The sequence below is a fragment of the Rattus norvegicus genome, chromosome 5, assembly GCF_021556685.1.
Source record: "Rattus norvegicus strain SHRSP/BbbUtx chromosome 5, alternate assembly SHRSP_T2T, whole genome shotgun sequence".
In the NCBI taxonomy this organism is placed as follows: Eukaryota; Metazoa; Chordata; class Mammalia; order Rodentia; family Muridae; genus Rattus; species Rattus norvegicus.
The window spans coordinates 145,553,073-145,569,261 of NC_141538.1; the positions used below are offsets into that span (position 1 = coordinate 145,553,073).

The 16,189-nt window shown below is 51.1% G+C and overlaps 1 protein-coding gene across 5 annotated transcripts in view; it reads left to right on the top strand.

The window, feature by feature from the left end:
* The window catches only part of Dlgap3 (DLG associated protein 3), a 70,718-nt gene extending 54,529 nt beyond the window's left edge, over positions 1 to 16,189 (top strand). For 2 of the 5 annotated variants that reach the window (XM_087660592.1, XM_087660591.1), the window contains exons 9-12: positions 12,654 to 13,138; positions 14,146 to 14,237; positions 14,563 to 14,706; positions 15,321 to 16,184. In XM_087660592.1, the coding sequence (XP_087516718.1) occupies positions 12,654 to 13,138; positions 14,146 to 14,237; positions 14,563 to 14,706; positions 15,321 to 15,539 (940 nt within the window). In that variant the 3' untranslated portion in view covers positions 15,540 to 16,184. 5 annotated transcript variants of the gene reach the window in all.

The window sequence follows — 16,189 nt, forward strand, 5'->3', positions numbered from 1 at the left end:
TGTGGACAAGGTAGCCTCGGCTTTCAGCAGGGGTCAATCAGCCAGTCGCAGAGGTCTTTCCTCCACCCATGGGCTTCTGCCAGTGCTTGACACTCGTGTTGCAGTGACTCCAGATCCGGATTGGGCAGCAAGGTGACCAGATTGTCCCCAACCGGTAGAGAATCTAGTCCATGGCAGCTGACCAGTGGTCCCATCTTTTGGGACACTATTCAAAGGCAAGACATCAGCCACTCTATCACAGTTTAAGTCCTGGATTGGGTGATAATTGTTAGTGCCCAGCTGGCAGGAGTGATATGTTCCAAGTAGAACAGCGCTAAGCCATTCATCTCCCAGCATCAGGTACTGGTGCACTGAGACAGGTCTTAAGCTCCGCATACACAGTCTGTAGATATGCATACACATGGCCTCACCCAGCCATTTCAGCCCACGCAAGCCATTTTGGGGAGCAATTTTCTCATGAGCAAGGGATGGGGGCAGTCAGGGATGACTATGAACTAGTGGGTTACCCGGCCCACGCCAAGGTCCACTGTTCTTCGGGCAGTCCATAAGTATTGTTTGTTGCCAGTAGGCCCCTGTACCCAAGGTCTTTGGATACTGGCCCACTGGAGCATAGGAGCACAGAGCATTGGGTCCCTGTATCCATAAAACAACTGGGTAGGCTTCCCTCCTATCTCTGCACATAGCCAGCACTCCAGGACCGAGAGGCTCTCCAGTGTCCCCTCTTGTTCTTTCTGGGGCAGTCCCTGACCCAGTGTCTTTTTTTTCTTTGCATTAGGCACACTGATCTTTAGCCAGGAATTCTCTTCTGTTGCCAGGTACTGTCTTCCTAGGTTCCCTAACTACTGTGGCCAGTATATGTTCCTCTCTTGTCTTTTATCTCTCTTTAGCTCTCTAGCTTCCTCTTCTTTTTGTCTCTTTTCTTCCCTAGCTTTCTGCTCTTTTTACCCTCTTTTCTCTTTCTCTTTGTTTAACGTTACTTTCTCTGTAACTTATACTAACTCTCAGCAACTTAGCTTAACCTTCAAATTTCTGTAACTTTCTCTTCATACCCTTTCCTTATCTTAGCCAGATTGGTGGGGCATTTTCCAGCCCCTAGGAGACCCACCCTTGGAGCCTGGGGGCAGACCTGGAGCACTCCCTACCTTCAGGCGTATTGAAGTCAACAGTCAGGAGCCTTCCATCCATGTCTGGAACATTCTTTCTGGCCTCTAGCAGGATTCTGTCTTTCCTCCCGGTGGGTGGTCGGTGATCTCTGGGCGGAGGGTCTCCAAACCCCGGGCGAGCCCCCATAATGAAAGACCCCCAAAGAGGACCTTTCCCTCAGGAGGAGTCCCAAGCGCCCAATGACCGAGCCGAGTCCACTCGGATGCAATCAGCAAGAGGGTTTATTGGAAAACACAGGTACCTGCGGGCACACAGTCTCTTCGGAGGACTTGCGCCTTGTTTTTGTTTTTTAAAGAAGCAGGTGGAATTCTGTGAGTTTGAGGCCAGCCTAGACTTCATAGCAAGTACCAGGCCATCCAGGATAATACAGGGAGACACTGTCTCAAAATACAATGTACAAATACAGTCGACAATATTTACCCTCAGTTTTTTTTCTAGTAACACACTTAGTCAGTGGTCCCCTGTAGACATAAACAAGAGCCTTGGGATGCTTTATTTCGTGGAGGTTTTCATGGAGGGGGCTGTTCTGAGACAGGGCTAATCTCGAACGCGTGGTGATCCTCCTGGATCAGCCTCCGGTCTGCTGGGATTGTAGGCACACCTACCACACCCTCTTACTTCCCTCTTCTTAGCCTGCGTGTGTGCTTATGTAGCATTTTGATTACACCTCTTCAAAGGGCCGTGCTAATCAGCCGCTCTGTGCTTTGTGGTCTAATTGTGTAGATTTACAAACATGTCTGAGTGACTTGTGTGCTCAGTCTGTTACTGCCCACTCCTTCCTCGGGCGCTCCATTTCTTCCTCTCTGGGGTAACTACTTGAGCGTTCGATCCATTTGGAAATTAATATCTCAGCTTGAAGTTTCTGTGTTTCGCTGATAGAACACACTGGAATCCCACATCCCCATACAAAACAGCTTTCATGTTCTGGTTTCCCAGCATCCTCCTTCCAGGCCGCCTTCCAGAAACATCAGCACCAGATTCTCCTTAGTCTGCATTTATAAACAAAGCTGACCTCTTTGGCTGTTGGCTTTACACAGGAAATCTCCTTCCAACTCCCCGTGGTGCATAGGTTTGGGGTTTCTCCTCTCTCCCTCCCTTCCAGCCTTTAGCATATGTCTGGCTCGGTCCTCCTGTGGCTTACTTGGCTTCGAAATCCACTTACTACTCGGGTTTTAAGTCTGCTTTGTGTTTCTGGAGCCTGAAGCTGTCTCCCATTTTCAAGCCTGGTACCGGAGCAGAAACGCTGTTCCGATTTTTATCTTTTCCAGCTCTTCTAGGTGACAGGGTGTGGGAGGGCGCTTCCTCCATTCTTTCCCCTGTACTGATCAGTCATTTCCACGAGGCTGATAGCAGCCAACCCAGGGAGAGGTGGATCAAACAGAGAAGCAGGTTGAAGGAAAAGGGAAGCCGGCCCGGGCAAGGCAGACTGACAGGGAATGTGGTGAGGTCTTGGTGCTGAGGGTGGGGGAGGGGAGATGATGAAGAACTGACTCTCAGGGACAGGTGCTCACACTGGGAATTTAGAGGGAGTGACAGGTGGGGACAGGGTAAATCTGGCCCATCTCTCTGGGCAGCCTTCTTTGCTTGTCTGCCGAAGGCGTCCTTTCTTACACACTCTCACAGCTCTTGCCATCCTGTCTGTCCCTGTCCTTTAATTCTGACTCACCACACACCACGCCCCAACTCCTACCTAGAGGTGAGCTGTGAAGTCCAGTAGCCTTGCTAGGCAAACTTCCAGGGCTCCCTCTATCCACTGTCATACTAATTTTTAAATCTAATTGGGGGTTTCTACCTCTGCCTTTGATCATTCAGTTCTCCGATAAAAACCACAAAACTTTTATATTTATAATAAGCCCTAATCAGCACTAGGGCTGGGCAGATATCTACCCTCTATGCTATTATGGTTACTTCCCTGCCAATAATCCCAAGATATGACTTGCCATATTCTGTCTGAGCCTCTCTTACTCAGACTGGCTAGCCCTCATGGCCAAGTCTCAAGATCATTTACCTCACGAGTATTCTCTTCTCTCCACCTTCTCTCTTTCCCTTCCCAGCCCTCCTCAGATCCCCAGCCTGGGAACTGAAACCCCACCTACCTCTCTAGGACCCCGCTATAGGCTGATGGCATCTCTATTCAACCAATAGTTTTAAATTAAGGAGCAAGGTCACTTAGCATCATTTGGTGTACTCAAGGCATCTCTCCTCTCTGGCAGCAATTAGCCCTTGGGGGCCAATATTCACCATTACAATACGTAGTAACAGAGCAAACTCCAACAGCTGCCACCCACTTTTCTGTGCTTTGGTCTTAAAAACTGCTGGGCATCGTCAGCGAGAGGGTGCCTGCTATCAAATCTCACAGCCCGAGTCCAGTCCCTGGAACCCACGACGGAAGGAGAGGACCAACTGCCGAAAGCTCTCCCATGATCTCCATTCTGCAACTGGGGCATGCACCCATGCACAGAGCAAACAAACAAATATGAAAATGGTGCCTGTCAGTGTGCCCCGTATTAGCTCCTTGGGTGGGCTTCCAGTGTACTGCCCCTTCTTTCTGAGGCTTGTCTGTGGATACTTTCAGTGCCCGTCATCAGTGAGACTGAAGCCTCCAGTTCCTTCTCTTCTCTCCCTCATCCCCACTTACCTGCTTTCTGGGTCCTCCTTACCCTCGTCAAGTACTGCGTAGGTACCAGGCTACTGAGGTGAACCAATCGAGACTGACCCCACCCCCACCCCCACCTTTTGAAGCTTAGCCTCAGGGTCATCTGAGACTCATAAAAAACAGAATTAGACATTCCTACTGCACATGTTTTCCCAGCCCCAGCCCCCTGGACTACAATTAAAAAAAAAAAAAAGGGACAGTATATGCAGAAAAGCTATTCTGGGGACCCATGGGACCAAAGAAAAGGTGATTTTGTTGTTTTTGGTTTTGATATTTAGGAAGATGGTGTCCTATAGCCCAGGACTCAAAATTCTGTATCCCAGCACTAGGGAGAGCAAAGGCAGGTGGATCTTTTCTACTTTAAGACTGATATAGCATTGTACCTTGCCTCTTCTTCCTCTTCTTCTTCCTCCTCCCCCTCCTCCTCCTCCTCCTCCTCCTCCACCTCTTCTTCCTCTTCTTCCTTACCCTCATCTTCATCCTTCTCCTGGTTCTTCAAGACAGGGTTTTTCTATATAGCCCTGGCTGTCCTGGAACTCACTTTGTAGACCAGGCTGGCCTCGAACTCATAGAGATCTGCCTACATCTATCTGTGCTGGGACTAAAAGTGTGTACCACCATGGCTGCCCAGCTTGGGATCTTTATCTTTTATCTCTCCTACTCTTTCTTGTTCCCTTGTCTTTCTTTTTTAAAATCCCTTCTACACCCCCTGTCTCTCTGCTCTCTGTCTCTGTCTCTCTGCCTCTCTCTCTCTCTCTCTCTCTCTCTCTCTCTCTCTCTCTGTCTCTCTCTGTCTCTCTCTGTCTCTCTGTCACACACACACACACACACACACACACACACACACACACACACACACAAATCTAGATTCTGCATCTGAGAAAACCAGGGCTATTTTGTGAGTCTGACTTATTTGGCTTAACACAATGATGTCCCTCGCCTGTAAATGTCACAATTTCACTCTTCTTCATGGCTGTCCAGAGAGGTTGTTAACTGACCCCGTGGCGTCTAAGTCTGTCTTGCTGGATCCTGGCTTGAAGTCTCGGCTGCTCTCTCAGAGATGAACTGCTTCTCCAGAGATCGGGTGCACTGACACGTCCCTATTCCCCCTCCCCTGCCCACTCCTCTCCCACCCCCGCCATCATGCTGCCAAACACTTCTGGCAAAACCCTTGCTAGTTTGTGGGTACTGCATGTTCTTTGAGTACTATGTCTCTTGGGGTAATCCAATTTCTGCCCAGAGAGCCACAGAAGGGACAACTCCCTGAAGTAGCCATGATAACGATTTCCAGGCTTCAGTTTCACTTGAGTGGAAAACCAGAAGCCAGTTCCTATCTGGTGTTTACATCTGCTGAAGACCACAGCCATGACTATCAAGTCCAAAACCAAATGGGGATGTAAGTTCTGGACCTCGAGCCCTTGAAAATTCATCTTATTTTTTTAGGCTTAGGTTTGGGCATGAATGATAGAAAACCCGTGAAAGACAAGAGACTTAAATATGGCAGAAGTTGCTTTCTTGCTTGCTGAGGTATCCAAAGGGCTGGGTGGTGTTCCACAGGGTCAGAGCCCAGGCTGTTTCTGTCATACTCCTTTCTCCACATGGTGGCTCATGTTCTAAAATGGTTGCTTGAGGTCTAGTCATTGAGTCTACATTATAGTCATCAGGGAGGAAGAAGGGACAACAAAAAAGGTTATAACCTTCCCCTTTTCACGTGTGTGTGTGTGTGTGTGTGTGTGTGTGTGTGTGTGTGTGTACAGCTTGTGGGAGTTGGTTCTCAGAGACGGAACTCCTATGGTTGGGCTTGGTGCAGATTCCTTCACCCACCGAGCCATCCTGCTGCCCTCTACCCTACTTTTTAAGACATTTTCATTATTATGGCCTTGTGCACGCTTAGGCAAAGTTCTCTCCCTCGGAACTGCATGCCCAGCCTCACACTTTGTTTCAAAGAACACTTTCCGGAAGTTGTACACAATAGTTCTGCTTACATCCCATGGGCCAGAACTTTGCGGCACCGTGTAAGCTATAAGGGAGATTGGGGAATGAATTATTATCCCAAGTGGCCACCTGTCCAGCTTAAAATCATGGGATTCTTTTACCGAGGGAGAAAGGGAGAATGGATGTTGGGGATAATTAGTACTCCCCACACCCTAGCAGCCAACCAACCCATCAGCCACGCAGCCAAGAGTGATGTTTGAGGAACTGCTCTATTTAGCGAGAGAGACGGATATGCAAATAACGGACTCTGTGCCACGTGACGGGGAAGAGAAAGGAGATTTTGTTCCGAGTGCTGCGGGAGAACAGATGGAAATGATCAACGGCAATCAGAATAATTAATGACTACAATGCCTGAGCTGGGGCCTGCAGCGCTACACTGGGCTATTGTGTTCGGCCCGCTCCTTTTCTCTGTGGCAGTGAGAGCCACAAACTTCCCTACATCTCCACAATAGCTCGCACAATGGTGGGCCAGGTGCTGGCCCTTCTTCCCATACATTATCTCCCAGCACCCTGGAGCTGGTGCAGTTGTCATTCCCACTTAGGAGATGACAGGCTCCAGCCTCCCAGCTGGCTTCGGAGCCAGGCAGTCTGGCTCTCGAGCACCCAGATTTAACCCCTCCGGTATGATGACAGCCCCCCAAGACCCAAAAGCTCACTCTTCTTCCTCTCCTGACCCCCATAAATCCCCACAGGTGCCCTCCCCACGCACTTCATTGTGATAACCCAGACCATCTTCCAGGACCTGCGTCCAACCTCTGCACTAACTCCTACCTTGCTTGGACCTCTTCCCTCTTCTTAGCCATCAGCCCTGCCTCAGTGGTCAGGCAACTGATTACTGACCTCTTCCTAAGTATAGGGTGGCCTGGGGTGGGGTGCAGTGACCTGAGGTGACTTGTGCATGGACTGGGTCACTGTCCCATCTCAGGAAATCACTTTGCCTGTTAAGGGAAGTTTTTCACATCTGTGAATAGGGATGGTACTGACACCCTGATGCTGGGCCTGATTGTGAGGACACAGAGTGTTTAGTCAAGTTAGGCAAAGTTCTCTCCCACTGAACTACTCATTAACTTAGCACATACTAAGTGCTCAGAAAATGTTATCACATCCCCCACTTGGACTGTTTCTCTTCTCTGATTCATTCAATTTATCTTTACCCACTGTGTTTGTTTCCCATCCCTGCCATGATAGGTGATGATAAAATTATATATATATATACAATTTACATATAATTTAATATATAATATAATTTATATTATATCTATTATGTCTATAATATTTATATCTATATCTATCCTACACTTCTGGGGCTCAGAAATTGTTCCTAAATTTACCTGGGCTAACATCAAAGTGTTAACAAGACAATGTCTCTTCTAGAGGTTCAAGAAAGAAGCCATTTTGTGGCTTCTTCCTGTTTATTCTCCTCTTTATTTTTGTGATATCGGAGATTGAACCCAGAGCTTCACGCATGGGTGCGTGAGTGTGTACCTGCGTGCGTAGCAACTACTCTTCCCCCCAGCTGTATACAAGTCCTTTGTTTATCTCCTTCCTGTGTTTTTCTTTCTCCATCTCCTTCCCGGCCTCCCTCTCTTATTTAAAAGGACCCATGTGAGTAATTTGGACACATCTGGCACGTTTCTCTTCCTTCGTTGCTGTTATAAAGTGTCTATTAAAGCAACTTAAAGAAAGAAGGTTTCTTTGTGATTAGGGGACATGGTCCTTTAAGTTGGGGAAGGCAGACAGCAGGAGCCTGGGGCCTCTGGTCGCATTGCATCCACAGTCAAGAAGCCAAGAGATGACTGCCCAGAATAACAGGGTGCCTAATAGGCTTTCAGTTTGCCTAGGGTGCTTCTATCCCCCTCAGTGAACTGTCTCCAGAAGCACCCTCACGGACACGCCCAGAGGTGCTTCCTGACTGATTCTGAAACCCAGACAGTTGACTAGTAAGACGAGTCATCGAATCTGGATAATCTAAGATAGTCAGCTCACATGGAGCCTGAACCTGGGCAAGTCCACAAAGCTCCCTTTGCCATGGAAGGTAGCATACCTACCGGGGATTAAGAAAGGGGCCTCTTGGAGCCGGAAAGATAGCTCAGTGGTTAAGAACTCTAGCTGCAGGGCTGGAGAGATGGCTCAGCGGTTAAGAGCACCAACTGCTCTTCTAGAGGACCTGAGTTCAGTTCCCAGCAACCACATGGTGGCTCACAACCATCTGTAATGGGATCCGATGCCCTCTTCTGGTGTGTACTTAAAGACATAAAGTAAATAAATAAACCTTAAAAAAAAAAAAAAGAGCACTAGCTGCTCTTCCAGAGAACCCAGGTACAAGTCCCAGCACCTATGTGGAAACTCAAAACAGTCTGCAGCTCCAGGGGTTCCAACATCCCCACACAGACATGTGTGCAGGCAAACACTGATGCACATAAGATAGAAGAAGAAGAAGAAGAAGAAGAAGAAGAAGAAGAAGAAGAAGAAGAAGAAGAAGAAGAAGAAGAAGAAGAAGAAGAAGAAGAAGAAGAAGAAGAAGAAGAAATGGAAAAAGAAAGGAACCTCATTGGGTGCCATTATCTCACCGATTCCCCCAAGTTTCCCCACCTGTTCAGGGTATAACTTTGGAGAGCTTCTCAGACACCATCTTTGATGAGCTTGTTTTATAACTAGTTTCTCCCATCTCCTGACAGCCAATGCAGCCCACACTGGCTCCCACATCCCACCAAACCTGCTCTGGCTGTGGGCAGCAGGAGCAGAGCCTTGACCAACCTTCATTCTCTATCAGGTTTAGTTGGGCCTTCTCGAGGCCTTCTTCCCCTCTGTCTGCCTTTATATACTCCTCCTGACTTAATGGTTTTTTTTAATTGTTTAATCTGTGTGTATGTATGCACACAGATATGCACATGCATGTGCACCACGAAATGTCAGAGGACAACTTGAAGGAGCTGATTCTCTCCTTACACTCGGTGGGACCTGGGGCGTGAACTCAGGTTGCATGGCTTGGCAGCAAGCACTTTCACCTACAGAGCCAACTCAACTTCTCCTGGCTCCGCCCCTTCCCCATCCTCCCTGGTTGCATTCTTGCTATGTCTTCACCTACCTGTGAAACGTCCAGGTTTCCTTGGGGTTTTAGATCCTTGATGCAGTACTCTTTTTAAAATTATGATCTTGCCCCATGCTAATGCCTAGTCACAAGGCTGGCTGACAGGAGTCACTGTCCTGTCCTGTGCACTTAGGACTTTTGGCTGGGAATGATACTTGAGGGCTGTGCTTCAAAAAGCGCAGGAGCTCAGCTCCCTCAGCCTTCCTCAGGGTATATGGGTTGAGATGGTTTCCCAAGGAGGGCGACTTAGACCCATAAAGCCTAGTGCACTTGGTGTTTCTGTCCTAGAGAGTGTGGAATCGGATGAGAGGAACCCTTCCCGGACTTCACAGAGGTCAGATGAAGGCGTCAGACCAGTGGAGCCCAAGAGCTCAGTGTGTTTAATGGGGAATCACTTTACACAGGCAACTTCAAGGAGGAACACTTTACTTTGGGTTGAAGTTTCAAGGAGTGCAGGCTGTCACTGGGGGCAGGCACGATGACATGAGTTTATGGCCTGTTCATCTATTGCCGTTCAGGAAGCAGAGAGCCCAGGCCTGTATCAGAAGTAGAATAGGGGGTTGGGGATTTAGCTCAGTGGTAGAGCGCTTGCCTAGCAAGCGCAAGGCCCTGGGTTCGGTCCCCAGCTCCGGAAAAGAAAAAAGAAGTAGAATAGATAGCCCTCAAGGGCCCCCGCACAGTGACCCATTTCTGCTACTCAGGTTCCAGGTCTCAGAGCTTCCACAACCTCCCAAACACTGTCAACAGCTGGGGACCAACTGTTCAAACATAAGAGCCTGTGGGGTTGTTTGGGACTCAAAGCTTTCAGCAGGAGCTAACTCCTGGTGACACACACCTTTAGTCCCAGCACTGTGGAGGCAGGTGGATCTCTGAGGCCAGCCTGGTCTACAGAGTGAGTTCCAGGACAGCCAGAGCTACACAGAGAAATCCTGTCTCAGAAACTAAAAACAAACAAACAAACAAACAAACAAAAAAAAAACCAACCAAAACCAGGGCCAGAGAGATGGCTCAATGGTTAAGAGCACTGACTCCTCTTCCAGAGGTCCAGAGTTCAATTCCCAGCACCCACATGGTGGCTCACAATCATCTGTAATAGGATCCGATGCCCTCTTCTGGTGTGTCTGAAGACAGTGACAGTGTACTCACATACATAAAATAAATAAATCTTTAAAAAACAAAACCAAACAAACAAACAAACAAAACTTAAAGCAGGGAAAACACATTGGGATGCTACCTCTTCAGAAATGTAGTTGTTGGGAAAACATATCACAAGTCCTGATGTTTGCAAATGCTGGAGCTTGAAAGGAGTTCCAGGGCCAACTAGAGTTCAAAAAGCACAAATATTCACAGTGAACCGAGGTACGTACTGAGAGTGTAGTTAGACATATGTGGCTGTCACCAGAAAGAGAGACTAATTAATCAAAATAGTGGGTGGGGTTGTTCTAAATGCGGGAAGACTGCTGAGGGGCTACAGAACTGATGAGTGACCTTGAGAGCAGACGGGGGACTCACAGACCAAGAGGGGCTTAAGCAGAGAACGGCCGTGGAGCCAGAATGAAAAAGGCCATGTCAGGCAGGGGAACAGCATACTCAAAGAAGTTGGTGGTCAGGATGTAATCTATTTAGGGATCAAAGGAGAACACAGAGAAGAGGCTGAAGATGTGAGTGCATCCAGAGTAAAGGCTTCGAGGTCGAGGCTTGCACAGAGTTTGAGCTTTCCCTTGCTGGCAGTGGGGAGGCATGGTAAGGGTTTTGAGTAGGGGAATGACCTAGAAGAGCTTACCATTAGGAATCATTGCTGGCCTCCAGGTTTTAGCATACACAAGATATTTAGACAGGAAATACATCGGCATCTATTGTGCCATTCCTATGGGATATTAAACCACATTCCCACGGTTTTATATGTGTGAATGTGGCACTTGTTCTGTATATGTATTTATACATTTAAAATCAGACTATGTGTTATTGTTTGAGGCAGGATCTCACTATAAAGTCCTGGCTGGCCTGGAACTCGCAGAGATCTGCCTGCCTCTGCCTCCTGAGTCGTTGGGATTAAAGGTGTGTGCACCACCACTTGGGGCTATTTGACTGTATTTTACATGCAACTTCACACATATTAGATGGCCTGGATAGAAAAACGTCCCTAAGGCACAGTGACAAAGCTAGCATTAGAGCTCAGGTGTGCTCCCTAGTCCAGGGTTCTTCCTCCCCCTTCACTATACTGAATATATGCAGAGATGTCTGATAGGAGGTGGCTGGGCCAGTAGTGAACATGGATGGTGCCCAGGGCGGATACCAAGGTGAAGGGCATGTGGGAAGCAATGAAAATATGGTTTTTTTCCCCTTTCTCTGGGTGGGGGTGGGGACACAGGGCTCGTTGGAGACTGCACATGAGCGCATCTCTCTTTCCCCGAGTCCTGCAGCATCCTTCTGGGTCTGGTTTCTATGGCAACAGGCTCCCAGCAGGCAGCCTGCCAGCTGGAAGGAAGCAGGCAGGCAGGCTTGGAGAGAAGGCCTGGGCCACAGGAGGAAGGTTGAAGTTGTAGGGGTTGGGGTGGGGGAGGTTGGGAGAGTCTCCTGGGAAGCTGGACAAGCCCCTGGAGATGTCCCATAGGACCCTGTTCTCTTTTGACCACGAGGAGGCGGAGGTAGATAAAGACCCATGGGCCTTTCCTTTGAGGTTTTTGAATTCCCAGACTATTTCAACTTCTGTTCATCTTTGCCCTGCGCACCCCCACCTACCTCCTACTTCTTAAAGGATTGTCTGGCCCCAACCTTATGCTTCATGGGGCTCATTGACTTCTTTGCAGAAAAGAGCCCCTACTCTGAACTCAGAGTGGGAAAAATGAACAAGGCCAATTGACTTTCTGTTTTGCATAGGATTTGCATATAATTAACTTAAAGGCAAGAAATGTTCAGGCCCTGTGTCATTCCTGCCAACAGCTTAATTCAACTCCACTGCTTCTGGCAGACTGTCTGGCCAGGCTCTGGGCTGAGCCGTCGGGGTCCCCAGGGGTGAAGTCTTCCGTGCTGCCCACCCCCCTCCATTCCAAGCTGCTCCCAGGCATTCTTCTTCCTTTAGCTGGTGCTGCCGAGAGCGCAGCCCTGGGCCAAACCCTTGGCTCTGCCTCTGAAGCTGGATGACCTGGGACCCCCTTAAGCCCCACTTACTCACATCTCTGTAGGCCTAGGGAGCACCGTACAGCCAGTGTGAACCAGCTTTTCTAGAATACTCTATGGTAAGCTGGGTGTGGTGAGTCAACACCAGTACTCGGGAAGTTGAGGCAGGAGGATTGCTGTGTGAGTGAAGCCTGGGGATCCGTTGTGAGTTCCAGGTCAACCTGGGTACAGAGTAAGACCTTGTTTCAAAACAGCAAAATTCCAAAGAAAAGAAATAGCAAAAAGTTTCGGAATGCCTTGGTCAAGAGCTACCACCCCAGGGCCCCAAAGCTGGCTTCTGTAGGTCCGTGTCTGCTTTGCCTGGAGTGTTTTGGCATCATAGGTACAGGTAGTTAACTATTTTGACTGTCATTGGCTGTTTAGTGTCAGTTATACTAGGTATATTGGGTACCTACCAGCTTCAAGGATTAATTGATTTTGAGTGTATGGATTGGTGGCCACCGGTTTGTAGGTCCCTCATCGCAATAGCCTTCTTTTTTTTTTTTTTTTGGAGTGGAGTTTGGGGTGAGGGGGGTGACCTAAGGTGACCTGAGCAGAAGCAGAAAAGACAGGCATCTCCCTCCACAGGCGGGCGAGGTTCAAGCGCTCCAACAGTGTGACAGCCGGTGTGCAGGCAGACCTGGAACTGGAGGGCCTGGCTGGCCTGGCCACTGTGGCCACAGAAGACAAAGCCCTGCAGTTCGGACGCTCCTTCCAGAGGCACGCCTCTGAGCCCCAGCCCGGACCCCGGGCCCCCACCTACTCAGTCTTCCGCACGGTCCACACGCAGGGCCAGTGGGCCTACCGCGAGGGCTACCCACTGCCGTATGAGCCGCCGGCCACCGATGGGTCGCCTGGCCCTCCCCCTGTCCCCGCCCCCGGCCCCGGGTCCGGCCGCCGTGATTCCTGGATGGAGCGGGGTTCGCGTAGCCTCCCCGACTCAGGCCGCACGTCCCCCTGCCCACGGGATGGCGAGTGGTTCATCAAGATGCTGCGGGCAGAGGTGGAGAAACTGGAACACTGGTGCCAGCAGATGGAGCGGGAGGCGGAGGACTATGAGCTGCCGGAGGAGAGTGAGTCCGCCGCCATCCACAAAGGGGAGAGGGGCACCGGCATCCTGTGCTGGGGTGCTCGGGCACGGGGTATGGTAAGGGTGGTCCTGGCTGCAAATGCACCAGCGGGCCCCTCCCTTCTCGCTTGGGCTAGTCTCTCCCTTGGTTCAGTGCTAGAACTTAAGGTTCCTACTGGGAACAGAGCATGCTAGGAGCCCCTGAAAGAGGACCTCTTTAGAAGCCAAGGCTAGGACCCAGGAGGATCAAGACCAGGCAAGATGCTGGATTTTCTAGTAGGTGGCTGCCAGTCTCAATCACTAACTCCATGGGGAACAATCTGTCCAGATCTTGAACAAGTGTACGAATCCAGTGCAAGCTTGACAGTGAGGCTGGGACCACGTGACAGACATTCTGATGTGAGCTAAGATGGGCTCTCCCAGGGGATGCTGGGATTCCTCAGTGAAAGAGGAATTCAGAGGAGGCCGTTCAAGTGAAAACAAGCTTGAGGAAGAAATGGAGGGTCGGCATGGACGAAAGCCCTGTCACAAATGGTATATACCCCTTCCCCGTGAGGCCACTCTGAGGGGAGCCATAGGCTTCCCATAGGACCCCTAAATCGATGGGTTGGTAACCAGGAAGACCAGCTTCAAGTCCCTGCGATGAATTAACAATCTTTAACAAACCAAGGAGGCATGCACTGATTAGTGACCGAACATGGCCAATGAAGGACCGTTGAGCTGGTGCTCTGGCCAAGGCTGGAGGGCTAGACAGGGGGACACAGGTGGAAGGCCTTCTTCCTACAGAAGACCCAGCACTTGGTAAATGCAGGTTGGGTAATGGAAGGGACTCCATTGAGGATGAAAGTCTTCTCAGGGTATCTGGATAGGAGCTGTTGTCAACAAGATGGGAAAGGGGCTGGAGGAAATGAGCCAGTACACTAGCCAGGAGGTGAGCACCTTAACTTCCTGGGGGCTCAGCAAAGAGGGATCTCATTCCCCCACCCCCCAGAGCCTCCTTCTGTTCTTTAGTCTTAGAGAAGATTCGAAGCGCCGTGGGCAGCACACAACTTCTCCTGTCTCAGAAGGTCCAGCAGTTCTTCAGGCTGTGTCAGCAAAGCTTGGTGAGTGTCTGTGAGGGGAGAGCGGGGTGTGTCTATCCGACAGGTGACCCAGCGTGACTTAGAGAGAGAGGAACAGGTCTGTGGACTTGGAGGGGTGGATTATGTGTAGCCAGATGTGATGTGTTTGGAGTACTGGGCCTTGAGGTTGGGCCCATTGCGCCCAGGCTGGAGAGACATGGGCATTTTCTTGTCCCTGTCTCCTACTCCTCAACCCATCCCCTAGGCTGAGTTTCCTAACATTGAGACTACGCATGACTTTCCCTGAGCCTGCCTGGGGTCAGACCTCCCTGACTGGCTGCCTCCCCTGTGTGTCCCACCACGGCAGGACCCCACTGCGTTCCCTGTGCCCACCTTCCAGGACCTGGCCGGTTTCTGGGACCTCCTGCAGCTCTCCATTGAGGACGTGACCCTCAAGTTCCTGGAGCTACAACAACTCAAGGCCAACAGCTGGAAACTCCTGGAGCCTAAGGTGTGTTTGTGGGCTCCGGTAGGCCAGGAAGCCACACTCTGTAATGTCCTTCTCAGAAAGGTGGGTGTGTGGGTGTGGAGAAGTCATAGGGAAACAGACGCGCGGGCAGCAAGAATAGCTTTAGATACAACAGCCATGTTCCTGTGCTTGGTCCAGCTGTTCACACTGCTGCACAGTGGCCACCTCTGGCCAGCTGCAGTGTGGGGAGTAGAGCTAGGTGTTTTTAGGTGATGTTCAGCCTTCTACTGGCTAGACTTAGGTCTGAGATGAGCGGCGCAGGTGAGACTGGGCAGGCCCCTGGAATCCTTGACAATGCTCCCCACAATCCCTCAGCCTGGATGTAGGCGCTAGCTGTTGAAAACGTCTCCACCAGGGGGCGCTCGAGTCCGTCCTTATTTGGAGACCCGTACCCGGGCTTTGACCGCCTTTGACCTTGTGGAAACACGTGCGCCTGCAGCCTCTGGTCCTGGCGTTAGTGGCCAGATCTAGGCGCTATCCCGTTGGGAGACACGAATTCCATCCCTTGGGGGAACTTGCATGGGGGTGGGCGGGGCGCGAGTAGGGATGCTGCGGTGGTCCCCACGGCCCAGCTCAGCTCTGCGCTCCCCCGACAGGAGGAGAAGAAGGTCCCTCCGCCGATACCAAAGAAGCCCTCGCGGGGGCGGGGCGTGCCGGTGAAGGAGCGCTCCCTGGACTCGGTGGACCGGCAGCGGCAGGAAGCGCGCAAGCGGCTCCTGGCGGCCAAGCGCGCCGCCTCGTTCCGCCACAGTTCGGCTACTGAGAGCGCGGACAGCATCGAGATCTACATCCCCGAGGCCCAGACCAGGCTGTGACCCGCCCGGGCCGCCAAGCCCGACCCGGGCCCGCGGTTTTCTACCCGTACTGTACACCCAGCGTCGAGGTCACTGTGAACGCGGGCTGCTCCGTGCGCCCGCCCTGCCGGCACCGCACGCCCCGGCTCCTGCCCGCCGCGCTTTCGTGGGTTTTTTACCTTCCTGATCCCACGCAAAGGCGCCCGGGCTAGGCTGGGGGTCGTGCCTCTCCGCCCTGCGCCCCTCACTTGGAACTCCCATCTTCCTGGTCCGACGCTTTGACCCCCACCTTTTCCCCCCATGGGCACCATCTCTGTCATTATTTTACCCCTCCACGGGCCAGGCCGGGCCGGGTCCCCCATCTGGGCTCTGCGTCCCCCCCACACCCCGCGGGGCTGGGCTTCGTGGGGATCAAGCTTCGTGGCTTTTTATGAAGAATCCCGAACCCCGCCTAGGAGCCCGCCCCACCTTCCCAGGGCTCCACCCTCAGCCCTCTGCCCACAGGGCCCAGGGACCACAGTGGCTGGACCAATCCAGGACCAGGGCGCCTGGGCCTCTCTCCTTTCCCACATCTGGGGAGGGGAGACAGGGGCTTTCCCTCACCACACCTGTGGCTGTTCCCACATCCCTTTGAGTATCCCAGGAAAAATAAAACGCAGAACTGCACCGGA